General features: G+C 33.3%; 1 protein-coding gene across 14 annotated transcripts in view; it reads right to left on the bottom strand.

Annotated features, from left to right (window-relative positions):
- LOC130446975 (sodium/potassium-transporting ATPase subunit alpha) overlaps positions 1-23419 on the bottom strand; it is a 106772-nt gene that overhangs the window by 15607 nt on the left and 67746 nt on the right. For 11 of the 14 annotated variants that reach the window (XM_056783546.1, XM_056783544.1, XM_056783550.1 and 8 more), the window contains one exon: positions 574-748. In XM_056783546.1, the coding sequence (XP_056639524.1) occupies positions 574-748 (175 nt within the window). Of the gene's footprint in view, positions 1-573; positions 749-15242; positions 15338-23419 lie in introns of all 14 variants that reach the window. The other 3 variants (XM_056783551.1, XM_056783543.1, XM_056783556.1) reach the window with 1 other exon arrangement.

Here is a 23419-nt window from a genome sequence, read left to right as displayed (position 1 = left end):
TCCTGCGGATGGATGAATTGTTTTGTTGAAACAACCCTTTCTTCTTAGCCAATTTCGGCTATTTCTGCTTGATTTCTTCGCTCAAACGTTGCAATAATACTCGACGTTGATAGTTTATCCTTTTTCAAGATAGTCAATGAAAATTATACCACGCGGGTCGAAAAAACTACTGGCAAACTTTGTTTCGCTTTAGAAGCAATAAATGAGCACACTTTCAAATATTGGCTTCGTGATTTGTTAATAGTTATGGCGAATGGTGAACGGATCGGAAATTGAGGTCCTTCGGACTCAAACTGCAAATCGGTTGGAATCATCGAGATTCTCAAAATGAGAATTTCCTCTTCTTCGAATTTTCTTCGAGTATCGTCGCGTAAATCACATTGTTCATCAAATTGTTTACCACCAAACGCGTACCGTTGCTTAGCTTTGGATGATTTATGTCCTTCTAGTTCTAAGTCATCTTCCTGCCAATTTTCGGCCAAATCAGCCATCACTTTCTTTTATATAGATTTAAGATACTTGTCACTGTGACTAGAAGATAATAATAAATTGAAATGGATTAATCTGACTTACCCATTCTTGTCCATAAGAATCTGTAACATCATTGACAGCTTTCGAATCCCATTGTTTTCTTATTCCAAACAACTTCATTGGTAGGAATCCGTTTTCAGCCATAATGACGAAATAGACGAAGAAACCTGCCGCTGCTTGAATCATACCGATCTGTCCGTATGCCATTGAAATTAGCCTAAACGCAACAATTCCATTCAAGTTTTTTTTTGTCGTAGATTATAATTTGATGAACCAACCAATTTTTGAGTCTTCATTTTTTCCAGAAAATATTTCTTTTTAACAATATTTCTTTAATAAGATCGAAATATGTTTGATTTAAACTTTACATGGATTACATCAAATAAAGGATTTTCTTAAAACTTAGGAGCAATTCAAACGATAAAGGATTGAAAAACTAATTTTTTAAAATCCTAAAATTAACGATGCCGTGAAAATTATGTCGAAAATACAACATGGGAATCGGTGTGAAGCAAATGATTCATTAACGGTTCGGTTACCGTAAAATTTCAGTCATGTGGGTGCCAAGACTTGAGATTTTGAGCAGAAATGCTGAGAAGTTTGCACGTTACTCCTATTACGGTATGAAGAGGGAAGAGAAGAAGTTAAAGGGTGGTGGTGGTGGTGGTGCGATATTGGTGCAGATCCCGTACAGCTTACGATGGAAACGTTGAACGAACTGAGCTGGGAATCACTAGGGAACACCCTCCTTATAGTCCAGATTTGTCGCCATGCGACTATTATTTATTTGGTCCATTGAAAGAGGTGTTCGGTGGACTGGAATTTGAAAGCAACGCAGAGTTATGGTTGCGTAACAAGCCGAGAGTGGAATGGAAATTTTAGCGGTCCCGACCGTCGTTAATACACGTTAGAAATTGATATAAAATTGATTTTTAAAAAGTAAAAAAACATTTTAAGAACCTATTAATTCGTATTTTATAGAATAAGTTTCATATACATTAACAGGTAAATTCAAATACCTGTGAGACCTTGAGCGCGGTTTCATGGTGTGTGGTCATGATCCCCATCGAAGTGTCTTACTTTTAAGAAAAGCTTTGGAGAATCATCAAAGTTTCGGTACAGTTTGAGCGAGGTGACGAAATTAAAGAAAGCGACAAATAGGACTGGAAGGCCAAATCGGCTCAGAGGACTCGCCCTTTCCAATATTCAAGGAGATATCCATCCCGTTGGAGCAGATTTAGATAGAGTTTCAAAATATTCAAAGGTAAAATTGAAATTTGTATTATAATTTCGAAAATGCCCATTCAACAAATGTAAATAGTATCTGATATTTGTTTCATTTTACATTTTACAACAATAATAATGTCAAACAAATATTTTTTTTTCGTTACGAGTCATTTCAATGGAAAATTTTGAGTATAGAATGGAAACCGTACCATAACAGTTCATAGTAAGGGATTTGTGTTAGTATTTTTGAGATTGAACATTCGATTCGCTCAAAAATTGGTTGATTGCGAATATTTCCAACAGATTTCTATGAGTTGGTACCATTCTTTTTCCATATATATATATACACACCAATCCACATCCACAAGCATGCTATAATTAATGTTAATAAAATAGGTAGTAATAGTAGTATTTAGTCATGCAGTACATTAATTCCTTATATCATTTTAACAAACATATTCTCACGGAGAAGTTTGCGCAAACTTGATATAGGGAATTGAAAATAAGCGGTACTTCTGCTCGAGGGAGTGAGTCGGGGATAGTATGAAGCAGGGCTAATATAATATCATGGTTTTCTGTACTCATATATAAAAATATTCAGAAAAAATTAGTTACTTACGTGGTTTATATTTAAGGGTTAGATTCTAAGTTAGCATTGGCGTTTTATCAAGCGAGTCATAACTGTTGACACAAATTATAACTGTATTTTCAGAATAATCTAGTTTTAGAACAAGTTTTAATCATTTTTATTAAATTATCGACTGTGTTTGTTAATTGGATAAAACTTAATAATTTGCTATGCACTTATAATCGTTACACAACAAGATGAAGTTAAAAATTTGGTCATCCGATATGACGGGTGCTTTCGAATCCCATAAGCCTCAAATTAACTAGCTCTGAGATATACCCACACCCACAAACAATCTCCAAATTCCAAAATGAGTTTTAAAAAAAGAAAATGCTATTTTTAGATCGCTCAACTCCAGTTTAGGAGGAACATGTATTTAATATTTGAGAAGATAACGGAGCCCCATTACTCTCAGTCCAATTCGGCTGATTTGGGGCCAGCGGCTGGCCTTTTTGACTCAAAGTTAGCAGCCTTCAGTTTTTTTCTGACTATCCAGTCACTCCTTGCGTTACTCTGAATTCTAGTTGGATACCAATGAAGTTACTCAACAAGATGAAGTTAAAAATTTGGTCATCCAATATGACGGGTGCTTTCGAATCCCATAAGCCTCAAATTAACTAGCTCTGAGATATACCCACACCCACAAACAATCTCCAAATTCCAAAATGAGTTTTAAAAAAAGAAAATGCTATTTTTAGATCGCTCAACTCCAGTTTAGGAGGAACATGTATTTAATATTTGAGAAGATAACGGAGCCCCATTACACTCGGTCCAATTCGGCTGATTTGGGGCCAGCGGCTGGCCTTTTTGACTCAAAGTTAGCAGCCTTTAATTTTTTTCTGACTATCCAGTCACTCCTTGAGTTACTCTGAACTGTAGTTGGATACCAATGAAGTTACTCAACAAGATGAAGTTAAAAATTTGGTCATCCGATATGACGGGTGCTTTCGAATCCCATAAGCCTCAAATTATCGAGCTCTGAGATATACCCACACCCACAAACAATCTCCAAATTCCAAAATGAGTTTTAAAAAAAGAAAATGCTATTTTTAGATCGCTCAACTCCAGTTTAGGAGGAACATGTATTTAATATTTGAGAAGATAACGGAGCCCCATTACACTCGGTCCAATTCGGCTGATTTGGGGCCAGCGGCTGGCCTTTTTGACTCAAAGTTAGCAGCCTTCAGTTTTTTTCTGACTATCCAGTCACTCCTTGAGTTACTCTGAACTGTAGTTGGATACCAATGAAGTTACTCAACAAGATGAAGTTAAAAATTTGGTCATCCGATATGACGGGTGCTTTCGAATCCCATAAGCCTCAAATTAACTAGCTCTGAGATATACCCACACCCACAAACAATCTCCAAATTCCAAAATGAGTTTTAAAAAAAGAAAATGCTATTTTTAGATCGCTCAACTCCAGTTTAGGAGGAACATGTATTTAATATTTGAGAAGTTAACGGAGCCCCATTACACTCGGTCCAATTTGGCTGATTTGGGGTCAGCGGCTGGCCTTTTTGACTCAAAGTTAGCAGCCTTCAGTTTTTTTCTGACTATCCAGTCACTCCTTGAGTTACTCTGAACTGTAGTTGGATACCAATGAAGTTACTCAACAAGATGAAGTTAAAAATTTGGTCATCCGATATGACGGGTGCTTTCGAATCCCATAAGCCTCAAATTATCGAGCTCTGAGATATACCCACACCCACAAACAATCTCCAAATTCCAAAATGAGTTTTAAAAAAAGAAAATGCTATTTTTAGATCGCTCAACTCCAGTTTAGGAGGAACATGTATTTAATATTTGAGAAGATAACGGAGCCCCATTACACTCGGTCCAATTCGGCTGATTTGAGGCCAGCGGCTGGCCTTTTTGACTCAAAGTTAGTAGCCTTTAATTTTTTTCTGACTATCCAGTCACTCCTTGCGTTACTCTCAACTCTTGTTGGATACCAAGAACCGATTTCTCAGTGCTGATAAAGAATCTGTCATATCTCTCAGATGTGCGTCTTTTTATTCCGGAATCGCATCTTCGATGAAAGTTAACAGGTGACGACGTGAATTCGATTATTTTTTTTTTTGACAACCTAAGGGTTCAGTAGAATTTAGAAGGTTTAAAAGACAACCTACTAAGAAAAGAGGTTTCGAAACAACTGTTTCTATTGAAGCTATAATTTAACAAACTGCACATGAAATGAAAACTTTTTCGAAACTTTAACTCGGTTTAAGGTAGACTGCGAAACCTAACCCTGAACCGAAAGTTCAAAAAACCATAGACGAATGAAACAACCAGTCAGCTGATCGCGTTTATCTATGGACATATGACTACGATACGATTAACTCGATCAGTTTCCGAACAATCAGATCATCATCGGATTGACCCGATCATAGAATTGCTGCAAAACTAGAAACAGATGACTTTTGATGTTGTTTGTGCTTGAAAACTTTTTGTTTTGAAATTGCCTTCCTATTTATTTCAATAGTTTGTAAACTAATACATTTTTTTATGTAATGATTAATTTCTGTTTTAGTTCGTTATACTATAGAATAGTTGTAGGTTTTGAGTGAGAAATTGACGGGAAAAATACATGATCTCCGAGTAAACATTGTGAATTTTTTGATTGTTCATAAACGTTCTCGCTTTTAGGTATTTTTTAAATATTAATGGCTTCGGTCTGTAACTCATATTAAGGAACGTAATTATAATTTGTTACAACACTTACAACTCACCTTGTATATTATACTGTCTACTCAAATTATTACGAGTAATATTAAGTGTAGCTGTTACGAGATTAAACAAATTTGGTAAAAGCTGTAAGAGAAAGCTTCGACTTTTTAAAACTACGGTCCCACAATCGAAATATAAAACCTAATTAGCTAAAAAATAGCGGTTAAATAAGTGAAATACGGCTCCGAATCAGTACGCCACAAATATGTAATAATAATATACAGGGTATCTCAAAATTTATACCTATTATTGAATGGGAAATATAAACAAGTTCTAGAATTTAGGTGTTCAAACGAACCGGCTCTTACTTGAATCTATTGCAGACCTTTCCTTGTAAAAACCATTTGGTTTCGAAGGGGTAAATTTACAACATATTTCCAATACTTTCCAAAAAGTATACGGATTAATAAGTTTCAACGGTTTTTACCTTAGATTTCCATCAAGACGCATCGATTCGTTTGAAATTTTAACACTAGATTAAGTAAACGTCTTAAAAAGTCGATATATGCTTTTATTCTAGGGGTAAATACCACTCCAACTATGGGGTTGTAATTTTTTTGTTGAAACTGACCGTAAAAATCGATAGTTGGAAATCATTCTTAGCACAAATTACTATACGGAAAATCAATATTTTACGACTTATTCGTTTGTATATTTTTAATAGATTTTTCAAAAATAACTCAAAAACTTGAATATTTTATCTAAAAAATTTTAAGGAGGTTGAATGTAGCCGAGTTATAATTTTCTAAAGATGTAACTTATTTAGTGAACCGAGGATTTTGAAAAATTGAATAAGTGGAAAATGGTCAATTTTACGAAATAAATATATTGAATCTTTTTTAAAGAACTTTAAAAAACCATTCAAATGAGACTTTATGGGACTTTGTAATACCTAAAATAAGGGAGTTATGACTAAAATTCTTTTATTTCTTAAAATTACCACCCTAATTGAAATAAAATTACTTCAATTAGATACAAATAATAGTATCAAGAAGTTTGATTTATTTAGAGAACTTCTCTATGATTAAAAATATGAAAGATACGTTGAAACTAATAAAGAACAAAAAATTGGGTTTTTTTAATAAAAATTTTTTTATAACTTTTCAAAGTTCACAGTAGCGTGTTACTGGTAACATTTTGGAGGCATTTGAACATTTCCCTTCTAAAAATCAATGTATTCCAAACGTTTTAGCCTAATAGAAGATAAATTTTTCTACAAAATGGTTTTTTAATCGACGACCAAGTTCAAAAATTAAGCGAGTTATTTCCAAAACAAATTAACACATTTTTTTTTTCTAATTTTGGAGCAGAATAATTTTGAAAAACATAAATAGTATCTTACAACATCACGCGATCTTCGTTTTGATCTCACAAATATTTTTTCGAACTTTTTAAATGCTTCAACTTTTATTTTATTTAATATTGACAATAAGGGGTAGTTTCCACTCCTTGTAATAATTTGCACATATCGACAAAGGGGAGGTTTTGAAGTGAAGGGTAAATAGAACTAAAACTTCACGCAAATCCTTGCGTCTGGATAGAATTCTGAAGCGATACCATATTTTTACAGTTGTTCACTGGACTAATACGAAAAACGCAAAATTTTTAAAACACTCGGTGAGAACTGGTTCATTTTTTCATCTTAGCTCTATGGCCATCGCTTTCTTAGCGTTTTCCTGTAGTTTGTTACTCCATTTGTAAAGTTTTGCGGTTTCTGGTAGCATTTCAACGATTATAACTTTATATAGACGTCTTTGCACGGGTCCGTTAACACATTTTTTTTTATCGTTGTTCTATTTCTAATGCGTCGTAATAGAAAGATTGTCCAACCTTCTAATCCATTCTTTTACACAAACATGAATTCATTATTCGAAGAAAATCGTTTACCACACAAATGTTCTTCATTTTTTTTTGGAAACAGCCATTAAATGTTGAGAGCAAATCTTGGGAATATGGTGGATGTTAATTCCAAGCTAGCGGTTGTTGCAATGCCGGAACTTCCTATGAATGGGTGCCATACTAAGCACTTGTAATTGTTGCTGCCTTTTGCTACCAAAATTACGCATTCAGTATCCCAAAATTCACACTCCTGTATGCATGTGTTTTCTACCTATTTGCTAATGTGAAATCTACATTTGAAAGAAAACGATTTGATTTCTCTGGAGCGTATTCAAAATCAAGCTTTTGATCTGGTACGTACACGAAATCAATTTTGAGATATCCTGTATAATTAAGCTGAAAAGCAAACGACTTCTTATGCTTCAGGAATAACCATATTGTAGTTTTTTGCATCAAGCTTTGCTGGTGGCGCTGCGTGGTTCTTTTGCAAATAATCGCAATCAATAATTATTTTTAAATATATATTAATCAAGATTGACCTACTTCGGTACTAGTTCAAACAGTTCAAGCATTCTTGAAGTGTTTGGTATCCCCAATAGAGGGACGTTATCTTCGTTTCGTGTCACCCTGGATGTGGAATGTATCAGACAGAATCATAATTATGCATCACAAACCTTTTGGTAATAGTGATTTAGGTATTGTCGCTCCAAAAGGGCGGAAATATGATTTAGCGCGGCGCGTACAGTTCTGACTGATGAATAATTAAGACAATTCCTTACTCAATTCAAATGGCGGCTATAATTGTTAATTTAAGGAAGCTACTTCTAAATTGCACACTAATCAAATGTTAGAAAAGCATACGAGGATTAGGATTGAAAATTTTGGGCATGCTAAAGTAATAAACCTCTACACAATATTTCTAAAACTAATAAATACATACAAGGTAGTCCAGAATTATGTACATTAATTGCTCAAGCTGAAGATACGTACTTCTGTATGTATACTTTTTTTATACAAACAATATTTGAAAAGCAACTCTTTGAACGAGCGAATTGAGTAGTTGATTTTTTCAAATATCTGTTATATAGTTTGGTTAGATTATGGATTGTATTTATGATTGCAAGACACCCCATCTGGTGGTAGATAATCTGAGGGAAAGTGAAGGTTATATATAATACGATTATTTGAAAAAAAAAATCCCTGTTTTGTTTCTTTGTAATGTGTGCCTGACATTTACCTGATACATAATCAGCTGACAACGCGGGGTTTCTTAAAGTACGAGGATATATTGAAAAATTCTTGACCTACTATAGAACCAAACAAAATTTGTCAAAATATTTTATTACTCAACATATTCTCTTCTTGATTGGATACATTTGATACAGCGAACCTGCAACGTCTCAAAATCTTTCAAAGAAAACATGTTTCTTCTTGCTCTGCAAACCAGACCTCCACAGCTCGTTGGAAGAAAATTTACGACCTTTTAAACTTTTTTTTCTGTTGAGGAAAGAGATGATAGTCGGACGGAGCCAAATCTGGTGAATAAGGAGGGTGTTTTAGTAATTTAAACCCCAAATCACGAATTTTTTGCATGGCAACATGAGATTTGTGTGCAGGGGCGTTGTCCTGCAAAAACAAAAACACCTTTGGATAGCGTTCCGCGTCTTTTCTCTTTAATTTTTCCCCTTAGTAATGTCGAATAGTAATCTCCAATTATTGTTCTACCCTTATCCAAAAAATTTATCATGATTACTCGATAGCAACCCCAAGAAACTGGACACGAAACTTCTTAGGTTTTGGAGAACCAGAGTGTCGCCATTCCATCGATTGTTGCTTTGTTTCTGGATCGTAGAAATGTACCCGAGTCTCATCCACAGTAACAATTCGGTTTAAAAAGTCTACATCGTTTTCAAATCGATGTTTCTACCCTTGCACGCTTTTGGTCAACCTTCAAACATTTGGGGATCCATTTTGCAGCAATTTTTCTCATGTCCAAATTGACTCGAACTATATAATGAACGCATTCGTATGAAATATTCGACGGTCTGATAAAATCATGTCATGAACTGCATCGATATTTTCGGGCACTGACACAGAAACTGGCCATCATCTTCAATGGAAAATTTACCTCTTTTGAAAATTGCAGTCCAATTTTTCACCGTCGCATTCGAAGGACATAGATCACCAAGGGTATTAAGAATATCTTCTTAAATCTGCTTACCTTTTAACCCTTTCAAATACAGGCTCGATACTCCAATTTTTCGATTTTCACAATTTCGGTGGACATCTTTTTTCTTTTAATTTATTGCGTAGCTCTGGTTCACTTTTTTTACGTCAAACTTTACACTTACACTTCTAATAATTTATTGATCTTTGCTACGGTAACGTAATATTTTGTTTATACATGGAACTGGTCTAGACTAACTAGATATCAATACATTCTCGTACGGTGAAAAAATTTTGTAAAAAATCGAAATATAGAACTAATATTCTTTGAAGGAACCGTCAATGATGTACAGCATTAGGAATTTTTGATAATGTACATGTTTACAAGGTCTTGAGAAGATTCGATAATATATCGGCCAAACTTGATTATCTCGATGTAATATTTCCAGGTAGAAGGAAACACATTTAGATCCCAAGATCTAAATTTTTTGGACTTGTGTTTTGTTGGTATTTGAAATCATAGTTTTAAATAACATACCGTAATTGTTGGAGGTAAAAGTAAGAATATGAAATGAGTGTTGAGTGATATTCGAGTACTCACAAACCTTGTATTAATATGGATTGGGACGATTGGCGACATGACATTGAATATCCCAAAATAAGAGCTCCGATAGCAAAACCGTTTCGTAAAAACCAAGTTCACAATTCACTCCTTCAAAGGATTTTATTTCCTTTTAGCAAAGAGTGTACATGGAGAAGTACTAGTTTCAGAAATTAACGTACGTAATTCTATGTCACTTTGTATAAATTTATAAACTAAGTCTATGTTGGAGGCAGACATCCTTTAACAAGAATAATAAACAAAGTACTATTAACTAACAGAAATAACTTTTCTATGAACGCTCTACTGCTCTAGACTCAACACAAACTATACCTCGGCAAATGTGTTAGCACGCTAATCTACTTACTGTTCAAACTATTATTAGACCTGCTTTAGACTTAAACGAAATTTGACCGAAAATAACTTGTGATCAAGTATCATTCGGACACGTAAACAACAAAAAATTTTACAAACGAAGCACGCGAATAGTGAAAAATAAATAAAAACCACTTTGATCTATATTAAGCCGGGTTTACACTGCGCGAAACCGTCTTCGGTCGACTGGACGTAACGTTTCGGGTTCCGCGCGACAATAGCCTGCGAGACAACGACACCAAGTGCAAACTGATCCATTTTTCGCATAGTGCACGAATACACTGTGCTCGTTTCGCGCAGTGACAACTCGGCTAAGGCAAACATTAAGTTCCGACTGAATCATCACTGTTTTTTCAATGTCTATTAGTGATAACTGACCTTCACAGACGATTATCTGCATTTTTACAATTTTGCGAGCTTACTTACTTCCCATGACAATATATGTGCAGCCATTAAGAAATAAATATTTCATATGGAGGAATTTGTTCACGATTTCATCAATAGACGACGCCAGTAACAATAATATCTTCCATATACATTGCAATAGATGGCGCTATTAAAATTAACAATTAAAATACAAATTTCGGTTAGAACATTGCCAATAATTGATTTTTGAAGTTAACTATTTAAAAAAAAACTCGTACGCTGCACTAAGCCGAATAAGACCTGGTATAAAGTAGACAAGACATAACCAAATTAATATAGTGCTGTCGGAACGCACTTTAAAAGGTAAGTTGCGCTGTTAGACCGTAGGGAACATTTTATAAAACCAAAAATATAAATACGTATTTGATGGTCGTTTAAGTTTAAAACAGGCCTGAGAATATATAAAATCAAATAGCAAATGATTTAGCCGATTTAAGATTTAAATTATTGTAATTAGATACATGATATCAAAGTCGAATTCGATGATAATTTATAAATCGAGAGAAAGTAACTACAGATTCAGAAAAAGTATTTACCACCACTACAACAATCCAATTACACAATCTGGTCCTTCGAGCCGGATATGGAAAGTACCAGACCGTATTATAGTGACTATTGTGGTAGTGGCAGTAAGCGGGGTGTTCAACAATGGTTCCATAAAGTCGAACTCAGTCGATAAATATAATATGAAATATATTGATCGTTTTAGGAAATGGAAAAAGACTAATTCGCAAAAATTTATGAATAGTTGATTAATGATTGTCGCTAGATATTAGACGGATACTGTTTTTAAAGACATTTCTGAATATCTTAAGGTTGGTTCCCTACTTTAAGCACTATAGACAAGAAAACTAATTATTTAGTGTGTCTATAAGAATCATTTGATTTAATCTACGCACGATTGTTGCTTCTATGGTATGCCAAGACGTCAAAATTGAAAGAAGTCTGGTATTTGTGTATCGTCCACATACACATTTTGTAATGATTATACGGTTTGAAAAACGACTTGAGGTCCCAGGGACGGCCTTCGATATCAAAAACAAAAGAAAAGGAAATACGCGTTGATCTTGTCTATAAACGTATTTTTCCTTAAAAGCCCACCGTGTGGCTCTCAGTCAACATTGCTACTATTGTCTAATTTCCAAAGTATGAAAGGGAAAAAATCAACAAGTGTGGAAAGGTCGTATTGTTGGGATAGTTGTCAAATAGTCCATAGTACATAAAGTACATTGAAGAAGATAAAACTTCTGATGTAATTGGTGACTTCAGTAACTAAATTTCTTGGCAATCGGAGTTTATTTCACTCCTTTCGGTCTCCATTTTGAAGCTGCCATTTTGTTGATGAGAAAACTGACCCCAGATATGTAATCAGCGACCGGAAAAAAACCTAAATCCCAAATTTCGTGACAAACGGAATTGATTTCTCTACTTTCGGTCTCCATTTTGAAGCCGCCATTTCATTTGTTAACAAACTAACCTCAGATATGTAATCAGAGACCAGAAAAAAACCAAATACCAAATTTTGTGACAATCGGAGTTTATTTCACTCCTTTCGGTCTCCATTTTGAAGCTGCCATTTTGTTGATGAGAAAACTAACCTCAGATATGTAATCAGCGACCGGCAAAAAAACCCAAATACCAAATTTCGTGACAATCGGAATTGATTTCTCTACTTTCGGTCTCCATTTTGAAGCCGCCATTTCATTTGTTAACAAACTAACCTCAGATATGTAATCAGAGACCAGAAAAAAACCAAATACCAAATTTTGTGACAATCGGAGTTTATTTCACTCCTTTCGGTCTCCATTTTGAAGCTGCCATTTTGTTGATGAGAAAACTAACCTCAGATATGTAATCAGCGACCGGCAAAAAAACCCAAATACCAAATTTCGTGACAATCGGAATTGATTTCTCTACTTTCGGTCTCCATTTTGAAGCCGCCATTTCATTTGTTAACAAACTAACCTCAGATATGTAATCAGAGACCAGAAAAAAACCAAATACCAAATTTTGTGACAATCGGAGTTTATTTCACTCCTTTCGGTCTCCATTTTGAAGCTGCCATTTTGTTGATGAGAAAACTAACCTCAGATATGTAATCAGCGACCGGCAAAAAAACCCAAATACCAAATTTCGTGACAATCGGAATTGATTTCTCTACTTTCGGTCTCCATTTTGAAGCCGCCATTTCATTTGTTAACAAACTAACCTCAGATATGTAATTAGCGACCAGAAAAAAACCAAATACCAAAGTTTGTGACAAACAGAATTGATTTCTCTACTTTCGGTCTGCGACCAGAAAAAAACCAAATACCAAATTTTGTGACAATCGGATTTGATTTCTCTACTTTCGGTCTCCATTTTGAAGCCGCCATTTCATTTGTTAACAAATTAACCTCAGATATGTAATCAGCGACCGGTAAAAAAACCCAAATACCAAATTTCGTGACAATCGGAATTGATTTCTCTACTTTCGGTCTCCATTTTGAAACCGCCATTTCATTTGTTAATAAACTAACATCAGATATGTAATCAGCGACCGGTAAAAAAACCCAAATACCAAATTTCGTAACAATCGGAATTGATTTCTCTACTTTCCGTCTCCATTTTGAAGCCGCCATTTCATTTGTTAATAAACTAACCTCAGATATGTAATTAGCGACCGGTAAAAAAACCCAAATACCAAATTTCGTGACAATCGGAATTGATTTCTCTACTTTCGGTCTCCATTCTGAAGCCACCATTTCATTTGTTAATAAACTAACCTCAGATATGTAATTAGCGACCGGTAAAAAAACCCAAATACCAAATTTCGTGACAATCGGAATTGATTTCTCTACTTTCGGTCTCCATTTTGAAGCCGCCATTTCATTTGTTAACAAACTAACCTCAGATATGTAATTAACAACCGGTAAAAAAACCCAAATACCAAATTTCGTGACAATCGGAATTGATTTCTCTACTTTCCGTCTCCATTTTGAAGCCGCCATTTCATTTGTTAATAAACTAACCTCAGATATGTAATTAGCGACCGGTAAAAAAACCCAAATACCAAATTTCGTGACAATCGGAATTGATTTCTCTACTTTCCGTCTCCATTTTGAAGCCGCCATTTCATTTGTTAATAAACTAACCTCAGATATGTAATTAGCGACCGGTAAAAAAACCCAAATACCAAATTTCGTGACAATCGGAATTGATTTCTCTACTTTCGGTCTCCATTTTGAAACCGCCATTCCATTTGTTAACAAACTAACCCCAAATTCGTAATGAGCGACCCGAAAAAACCCCTCATACCCCAAATTTCAACTTAATCGATTCGTTTTGAAAACTTTTGGGCAGCTTATTGGTCTTTTGCCTCACCGTAGTATGGCGGTATCCAACGAGAAGCTGTTTATAGATAAATGTGATTCGAGGTTATATATTTGCAATACTTCTTAAGTTTTGTAATTTTGTTTAACCTGTAAAATGAATTCTCTTCAATTTTTAATATATTGAAATGTTTTTGCATAGAAAAATCTCCTATTTAGAGCTGATTATTTGAGATTTCAAATTTGTTAATTGTTTTCCGTAATGATTTACAATCCGAATCAAATAAGACAGAATTGAACTTAACCTAACTTAACCTAACTTTGTTTATACTCTGGGCTCCTCCTAAAAATCGAAAGCGGACGTTTGTAAAATGGTTAGTAGAAGACGGACGAGACGACATTTTCGATATCAACTATCCACAACTTTTGAAAACTAGTATCACAAACTGTATATAGTAAATTTTTTCTAATAAAACTGAAATACAAAGAAGAAATATGTTTATTTTTAATACCTTGCTGATAATAATTTCGTCTGCCTACAATTCATAGAATTATCTCAACTAAAAAGAATAAAAAGTGCTCGTGAACAAATAAAAATAGAGAATAGGGAAGATTGTGATTTGGTACGCGGTATTATTGCTAGTGCCGAGGTAGTTGTTGTGTGTAGTGCCAAGCCATCACGACACCACTGCAGTGACCCAAGTTGTTCAAACTAGGTAAAGAAAAGGTTGCCTTATCGTATATCTTTACTATGGCAAAGAAAGACAATGTTTTTACACGAAAATACCATATAATATTCAGCGAATTCGTACTTAAAATTGATCCAACTATTTTCAAAATGCACAACATAACCTTATGTCAATATTGTTTGTACAACACGAAATTTTTTTTTGACGTTGTCATATGTCAAAGTTGTAGTAGAAAGATGAAAATTTTTTAAGGTTAAGTTGGAAACATTAACGTTTTACAAAGTTTTTACAGCTATATAAAGGAAACGAAACACCGAACAATGTTTATATTTGAAAAAACAAAAGGAATATCTACAACAAAAACTTTTTTCCACATTACGAATTGTTTTTTTGGTTGTATTTATATGTACGCTTGTTAAAAATATTGTTAAATTAGTCAAGATAATTCTTCTTTTCCCTGACCTTTGCCTACGAGTTTGCGCAGTTAGCGAAAAATTTGTTTTTAGTAAAACAGTATCAAAATAAAATGTATGATACTATAAAGTATCTTAGACTCAAAATAAATCCCATTTTACAAATAATTGAGTATATAACAACTTGTCTCTAATCACAGTTTGACATATTTATATTATTATTATTAGTATATACAGGATGGGTTGAAATTAATTGTCTTTCTTTGTCAAAATCGGCAACCTTATCAAATAATCTTGGTAGTAACCCACCTACGGTTAACCAGGTTGTCCCTATACGGGTCACGAGGTTGTCTTTTCATAATGTCCGACTCCGGGGCTTCGTAAGCCAGAGAAATAGCAGGCACCTATAGAGAAAGATGGTGGCGCAACAGATAGTAGTTAGTAGTGAAAAAAATAACGTGCACCAAATTTTATCGTTTATAAAAGTATTTAGATTGTTCAGAATAGTGTGTAGAGGATAAAGGACTGGAAGGATGCGATTTTGTTTTATGAATATAGACATATAGTGACGCGTTTCGATATTAAAATGAAGCTCGTTAAGTGCAATATGAAGAAAAATGAGGTGCGGGAGTGACATAAAAGATAAGTTGGATGATTAGATTGCAACCATATACAATGTGTCCCTTTAAATAAGAAACTACGTGAGTTTTTTATTATTAATTTTACGATTCATACATTTATCAGACATCAAATTTTTTTCAGTTGTATACTGGGTTTGTCAATGTGGACGATACTCGTTCGACAATATCGGAGATTGTTATTGAACAAATCGTGTTCAAATATGCCATGACATTGGAAAATTTCATAATATGAATATTAGAAATGAAACCAAAAGTCAAATTTTATCAATTCCAATATAAAAACTGAACTAGATTTTACTCTGGGTGAGAATGCTCCTAAGTTATCAACAGAAAAAAATTTGGGTAGCAAAATTTAAACGAGGCTGTACGACCTGCCAGGACCAGCATCGCAGTGATCGACCAATTGAGGTGACGACTCCAGATATGTTGAAGAAAATCCACTAAATGATCGTCAATTAAAATTACGCGAGCTAGCTGACACTTCAAAAAGAGCAGTACGTAGCATTTTAACCGAAAATTTGGCCATGAGAAAGTTGTGCACAAGATGGGTGCTGCGTTTGATCACAATGGAACAAAAATAGCGTCGTGAATATGTTTCACAGAAATTAAAACGAATGTTTGCGCTATTTCATAACCTTGGATGTATCACTTCACACCCGCAGCAAAAGAACAATCAAAACTATGAACTGAAAAGAGAGAACCGGCTCCAAAGAAGACAAAGACCCTTCTATCTGCAGACAAGGTTAGGGAGTCGGTTTTTTGCGCGTGGGATAATTTTCAGTGGCTATTTTGTAAAAGAAAAAACCATCAACTTTTTGCGACATTTGAGCGAAGAAATCAAGCAGAAATAGCCGAAATTGGCTAAGAAGAAAGGGTTGTTTCACCAAGACAATTCATCCATCCGCAGGAAAAGTCATGAGGACTGTTTTTTGGGATACGCGTGGTATAATTTTCAATGACTACCTTGAAAAAGGATAAACTATCAACGTCGAGTATTATTGCAACGTTTGAGCGAAGAAATCAAGCAGAAATAGCCGAAATTGGCTAAGAAGAAAGGGTTGTTTCACCAAGACAATTCATCCATCCGCAGGAAAAGTCATGAGGACTGTTTTTTGGGATACGCGTGGTATAATTTTCAATGACTACCTTGAAAAAGGATAAACTATCAACGTCGAGTATTATTGCAACGTTTGAGCGAAGAAATCAAGCAGAAATAGCCGAAATTGGCTAAGAAGAAAGAGTTGTTTCATCAAGACAATTCATCCATCCGCAGGAAAAGTCATGGCGACTGTTTTTTGGGATACGCGTGGTATAATTTTCAATGACTACCTTGAAAAAGGATAAACTATCAACGTCGAGTATTATTGCAACGTTTGAGCGAAGAAATCAAGCAGAAATAGCCGAAATTGGCTAAGAAGAAAGGGTTGTTTCACTAAGACAATTCATCCATCCGCAGGAAAATCATGACGACTGTTTTTTGGGATACGCGTGGTATAATTATCAATGACTATCTTGAAAAAGAAAAAACTATCAACGTCGAGTATTATTGCAACGTTTGAGCGAAGAAATCAAGCAGAAATAGCCGAAATTGGCTAAGAAGAAAGGGTTGTTTCATCAAGACAATTCATCCATCCGCTGGAAAAGTCATGAGGACTGTTTTTTGGAATACGCGTGATATAATTTTCAATGACTATCTTGAAAAAGGATAAACTATCAACGTCAAGTATTATTGCAACGTTTGAGCGAAGAAATCAAGCAGAAATAGCCGAAATTGGCTAAGAAGAAAGAGTTGTTTCATCAAGACAATTCATCCATCCGCAGGAAAAGTCATGGCGACTGTTTTTTGGGATACGCGTGGTATAATTTTCAATGACTACCTTGAAAAAGGATAAACTATCAACGTCGAGTATTATTGCAACGTTTGAGCGAAGAAATCAAGCAGAAATAGCCGAAATTGGCTAAGAAGAAAGGGTTGTTTCACTAAGACAATTCATCCATCCGCAGGAAAATCATGACGACTGTTTTTTGGGATACGCGTGGTATAATTATCAATGACTATCTTGAAAAAGAAAAAACTATCAACGTCGAGTATTATTGCAACGTTTGAGCGAAGAAATCAAGCAGAAATAGCCGAAATTGGCTAAGAAGAAAGGGTTGTTTCATCAAGACAATTCATCCATCCGCTGGAAAAGTCATGAGGACTGTTTTTTGGAATACGCGTGATATAATTTTCAATGACTATCTTGAAAAAGGATAAACTATCAACGTCAAGTATTATTGCAACGTTTGAGCGAAGAAATCAAGCAGAAATAGCCGAAATTGGCTAAGAAGAAAGAGTTGTTTCACCAAGACAATTCATCCATCCGCAGGAAAAGTCATGACGACTGTTTTTTGGGATACGCGTGGTATAATTATCAATGACTATCTTGAAAAAGAAAAAACTATCAACGTCGAGTATTATTGCAACGTTTGAGCGAAGAAATCAAGCAGAAATAGCTGAAATTGGCTAAGAAGAAAGGGTTGTTTCACCAAGACAATTCATCCATCCGCAGGAAAAGTCATGACGACTGTTTTTTGGGATACGCGTGGTATAATTTTCAATGACTATCTTGAAAAAGAAAAAACTATCAACGTCGAGTATTATTGCAACGATTGAGCGAAGAAATCAAGCAGAAATAGCCGAAATTGGCTAAGAAGAAAGAGTTGTTTCACCAAGACAATTCATCCATCCGCAGGAAAAGTCATGACGACTGTTTTTTGGGATACGCGTGGTATAATTATCAATGACTATCTTGAAAAAGAAAAAACTATCAACGTCGAGTATTATTGCAACGTTTGAGCGAAGAAATCAAGCAGAAATAGCTGAAATTGGCTAAGAAGAAAGGGTTGTTTCACCAAGACAATTCATCCATCCGCAGGAAAAGTCATGACGACTGTTTTTTGGGATACGCGTGGTATAATTTTCAATAACTACCTTGAAAAAGGATAAACTATCAACGTCGAGTATTATTGCAACGTTTGATCGAAGAAATCAAGCAGAAATAGCCGAAATTGGCTGAGATGAAAGGGTTGTTTCGCCAAGACAATTCATCCATCCGCAGGAAAAGTCATGAGGACTGTTTTTTGGGATACGCGTGATATAATTTTCAATGACTACCTTGAAAAAGGATAAACTATAAACGTCGAGTATTATTGCAACGTTTGAGCGAAGAAATCAAGCAGAAATAGCCGAAATTGGCTAAGAAGAAAGGGTTGTTTCAACAAGACAATTCATCCATCCGCAGGAAAAGTCATGGCGACTGTTTTTTGGGATACGCGTGATATAATTTTCAATGACTATTTTGAAAAAGGATAAAGTGGCTAAGAAGAAAGGATTGTTTCATTGATGGCCAAAATAATTGAATCAAAGATTGGAATGACACCTCGTGCAACCCATTCGCCAGATTTAGCCCAGATTTATTTATTATTTAATCAAATGAAAGAGTTGTTGAAAATAAATCCCTCAAAAAGTGATATTTCATGTTTATTTTGGCAGCGGAAAAAATAAACATTCACGCAACAATAGAGTTGCAGACATTTCAAGTTTTTTTGACAGTTGTACCAAGGTTTTTCTTTGTTGCATCAACTTCATATTCATATTTGATGACAAACCGAGTATGGAACTTGATAACCGAGTTTGAAACAAGCAAAACTTTTCTACTTTAAAATTATAATAAAAAACTTTTTCATTTAGTTCAAACTTAGGTAAACAAATTGTCCAGACATAAAATATAGTCAAACTAAAAAATTTTTGAAAAATATACATACTACGATAATACTCTAGTAAATTTTAGCTGTTTGAATAAATCGCTGATAACTTTTCGATTTCATCCAACTTATCTTCTAGCGAACGATGAAATGAAGATGATTATTTTCCCGATTGCAGTTTCGTTACTCACCATCGGCACAAGCGAAAACCACGTACAATATGTAAGTGGAAATGTCGATGTACAGAGAAATTGTGATTTAGTGAAATAAATTAAGCAATTTACTCGACCCACCCTCAACATTTTGGTACAGAACAACATTAGAAAACAGATTATAGTTAAACATTATTATTATTAATAAATTGTTGAGTTCAGATTGAAAAAAGTCGGTAAAATAATAGAAACCATAAACGAAATTGAGTCAAGTATAGGCACGATTTTTATTTTCCCGAAATATCCGAAATTCAAATTGGATATTTGTAATTCTAAATGTATTATCAAATTCGTAAACAATATACAGTGAGGTTCTAATATAACGCATGGATTTATTTTATACGTAATAATGGACTAAACATTGGTTTAGGAAAAGTTAGCGTTTGTCTATTTTATATTTCGAAATACGCTTATTACACGCGATGAGTTATATCTTCTATTTGTAAAATTTAAAAAATAAATAAAGAAATGAAACTTATAAAGAAAACTAAAGATAAAACCAGTTAAAGGAAATATATATGAAGCACAATTGAAATTGTCTGGACCATGGGTTGAGAATGTGGAAGAAACTTCGGAGATGAAGTGACTAAAATGAGAAGAAATGGGCAAGAAGAAGAAAGTATATGGCATGACCCCCAATGACATTAAAAAAATCAGCTTTCTAGAATAATGAACAAAGAAATTTCAGTGGATCGCACAGGATAACGGAAAAAGAAGAAGACCAAGATTATCATAACTGTAAGGATTAAGAAAATCTATGGGTGTACGAAATATGAACGATAAGACAGAGTAGAGTGGGGCATTTAGGCATCGGACAACTTCGTAGGACGTTTTGATGCCGAATTTATATTTATAAAGATCTAAAACTTTTCAGACAACCCTCGTATATAAGCTGTTTAGAATTAATTATACTTATAAAGTATCCTTCTGCACTGAATTTAATTAATTTTATTTCGACTATAAAAAAAATTTGAAAATAATAGCAAATAATGAAGCCTTCTCAGGTCTGATAAAAAATATTTTCGAAAACAATTTCTTAATTCCTTAATAGCGGAGCACTTGCACCACCAACACCAAAGGTTTTGATCCGTTCGTGGTATTTAGGATAGGCGTCAATAACGAAGCTGACTGATAATTTTATATAGTTGTATGCAATTGCATACTTAACATCATCTGATGTTTTAGTTTGGATATGAAATTAATTCATTGAATCGTAATTGTACTTTAACCAGAATTATTCCATTTAAAAATTCAGAATCACCAATAAATTTCCCAAAAATGTAAAAGGAAAATTATGGATCTTAACAGAAACAATCATCGCAGTTTTAAATACTTTCTGCGTATATTTGAAATGGTAACAACAAATTTGTTTTGATAAAGTTTTTGAAAACAGTTTTTGAAGAAAAAAAATTTCCCAAGGTTTTTGGAATACAGCTTTTATAGAAAATAATATAAAAGGAAAATTATGGATCTTAACAGAAACAATCATCGCAGTTTTAAATACTTTCTGCGTATATTTGAAATGGTAACAACAAATTTGTTTTGATAAAGTTTTTGAAAACAGTTTTTGAAGAAAAAAAATTTCCCAAGGTTTTTGGAATACAGCTTTTATAGAAAATAATATAAAAGGAAAGTTATGGAACATAAGAGAAACAATCTTCGCATTTTTAAATACTTTCTGCGTATATTTGATATGGTGACAACAAATTTGTTTTGATAAAGTTTTTGAAAACAGTTTTTGAAGAAAAAAAATTTCCCAAGGTTTTTTGAATACAGCTTTTATAGAAAATAATATAAAAGGAAAATTATGGATCTTAACAGAAACAATCATCGCAGTTTTAAATACTTTCTGCGTATATTTGAAATGGTAACAACAAATTTGTTTTGATAAAGTTTTTGAAAACAGTTTTTGAAGAAAAAAAATTTCCCAAGGTTTTTGGAATACAGCTTTTATAGAAAATAATATAAAAGGAAAGTTATGGAACATAAGAGAAACAATCTTCGCATTTTTAAATACTTTCTGCGTATATTTGATATGGTGACAACAAATTTGTTTTGATAAAGTTTTTGAAAACAGTTTTTGAAGAAAAAAAATTTCCCAAGGTTTTTGGAATACAGCTTTTATAGAAAATAATATAAAAGGAAAGTTATGGAACATAAGAGAAACAATCTTCGCATTTTTAAATACTTTCTGTGTATATTTGATATGGTGACAACAAATTTGTTTTGATAAAGTTTTTGAAAACAGTTTTTGAAGAAAAAAAATTTCCCAAGGTTTTTGGAATACAGCTTTTATAGAAAATAATATAAAAGGAAAGTTATGGAACATAACAGAAACAATCTTCGCAGTTTTAAATACTTTCTGCGTATATTTGAAATGGTAACAACAAATTTGTTTTGATAAAGTTTTTGAAAACAGTTTTTGAAGAAAAAAAATTTCCCAAGGTTTTTGGAATACAGCTTTTATAGAAAATAATATAAAAGGAAAATTATGGATCTTAACAGAAACAATCATCGCAGTTTTAAATACTTTCTGCGTATATTTGAAATGGTAACAACAAATTTGTTTTGATAAAGTTTTTGAAAACAGTTTTTGAAGAAAAAAAATTTCCCAAGGTTTTTGGAATACAGCTTTTATAGAAAATAATATAAAAGGAAAGTTATGGAACATAAGAGAAACAATCTTCGCATTTTTAAATACTTTCTGCGTATATTTGATATGGTGACAACAAATTTGTTTTGATAAAGTTTTTGAAAACAGTTTTTGAAGAAAAAAAATTTCCCAAGGTTTTTTGAATACAGCTTTTATAGAAAATAATATAAAAGGAAAATTATGGATCTTAACAGAAACAATCATCGCAGTTTTAAATACTTTCTGCGTATATTTGAAATGGTAACAACAAATTTGTTTTGATAAAGTTTTTGAAAACAGTTTTTGAAGAAAAAAAATTTCCCAAGGTTTTTGGAATACAGCTTTTATAGAAAATAATATAAAAGGAAAGTTATGGAACATAAGAGAAACAATCTTCGCATTTTTAAATACTTTCTGCGTATATTTGATATGGTGACAACAAATTTGTTTTGATAAAGTTTTTGAAAACAGTTTTTGAAGAAAAAAAATTTCCCAAGGTTTTTGGAATACAGCTTTTATAGAAAATAATATAAAAGGAAAGTTATGGAACATAAGAGAAACAATCTTCGCATTTTTAAATACTTTCTGTGTATATTTGATATGGTGACAACAAATTTGTTTTGATAAAGTTTTTGAAAACAGTTTTTGAAGAAAAAAAATTTCCCAAGGTTTTTTGAATACAGCTTTTATAGAAAATAATATAAAAGGAAAGTTATGGAACATAACAGAAACAATCTTCGCATTTTTAAATACTTTCTGCGTATATTTGATATGGTGACAACAAATTTGTTTTGATAAAGTTTTTGAAAACAGTTTTTAAAGAAAAAAAATTTCTCTACGTTTTTGGAATACAGCTTTTGTAGAAAATAATATAAAAGGAAAATTATGGAACATAACAGAAACAATCTTCGCATTTTTAAATACATTCTGCGTATATTTGATATGGTGACAAAAAAACTGTTTCGATAAAGTTTTTGAAAATAGTTTTTAAAGAAAAAAAATTTCTCTACGTTTTTGGAATACAGCTTTTGTAGAAAATAATATAAAAGGAAAATTATGGAACATAACAGAAACAATCTTCGCATTTTTAAATACATTCTGCGTATATTTGATATGGTGACAAAAAAACTGTTTCGATAAAGTTTTTGAAAATAGTTTTTAAAGAAAAAAAATTTCTCTACGTTTTTGGAATACAGCTTTTGTAGAAAATAATATAAAAGGAAAATTATGGAACATAACAGAAACAATCTTCGC

Source organism: Diorhabda sublineata, chromosome 7 (genome assembly GCF_026230105.1).
Source record: "Diorhabda sublineata isolate icDioSubl1.1 chromosome 7, icDioSubl1.1, whole genome shotgun sequence".
NCBI lineage: Eukaryota > Metazoa > Arthropoda > Insecta > Coleoptera > Chrysomelidae > Diorhabda > Diorhabda sublineata.
The sequence above is the reverse complement of the archived record's forward strand: the minus strand, read 5'-3'. Positions and strand labels throughout refer to the sequence as shown.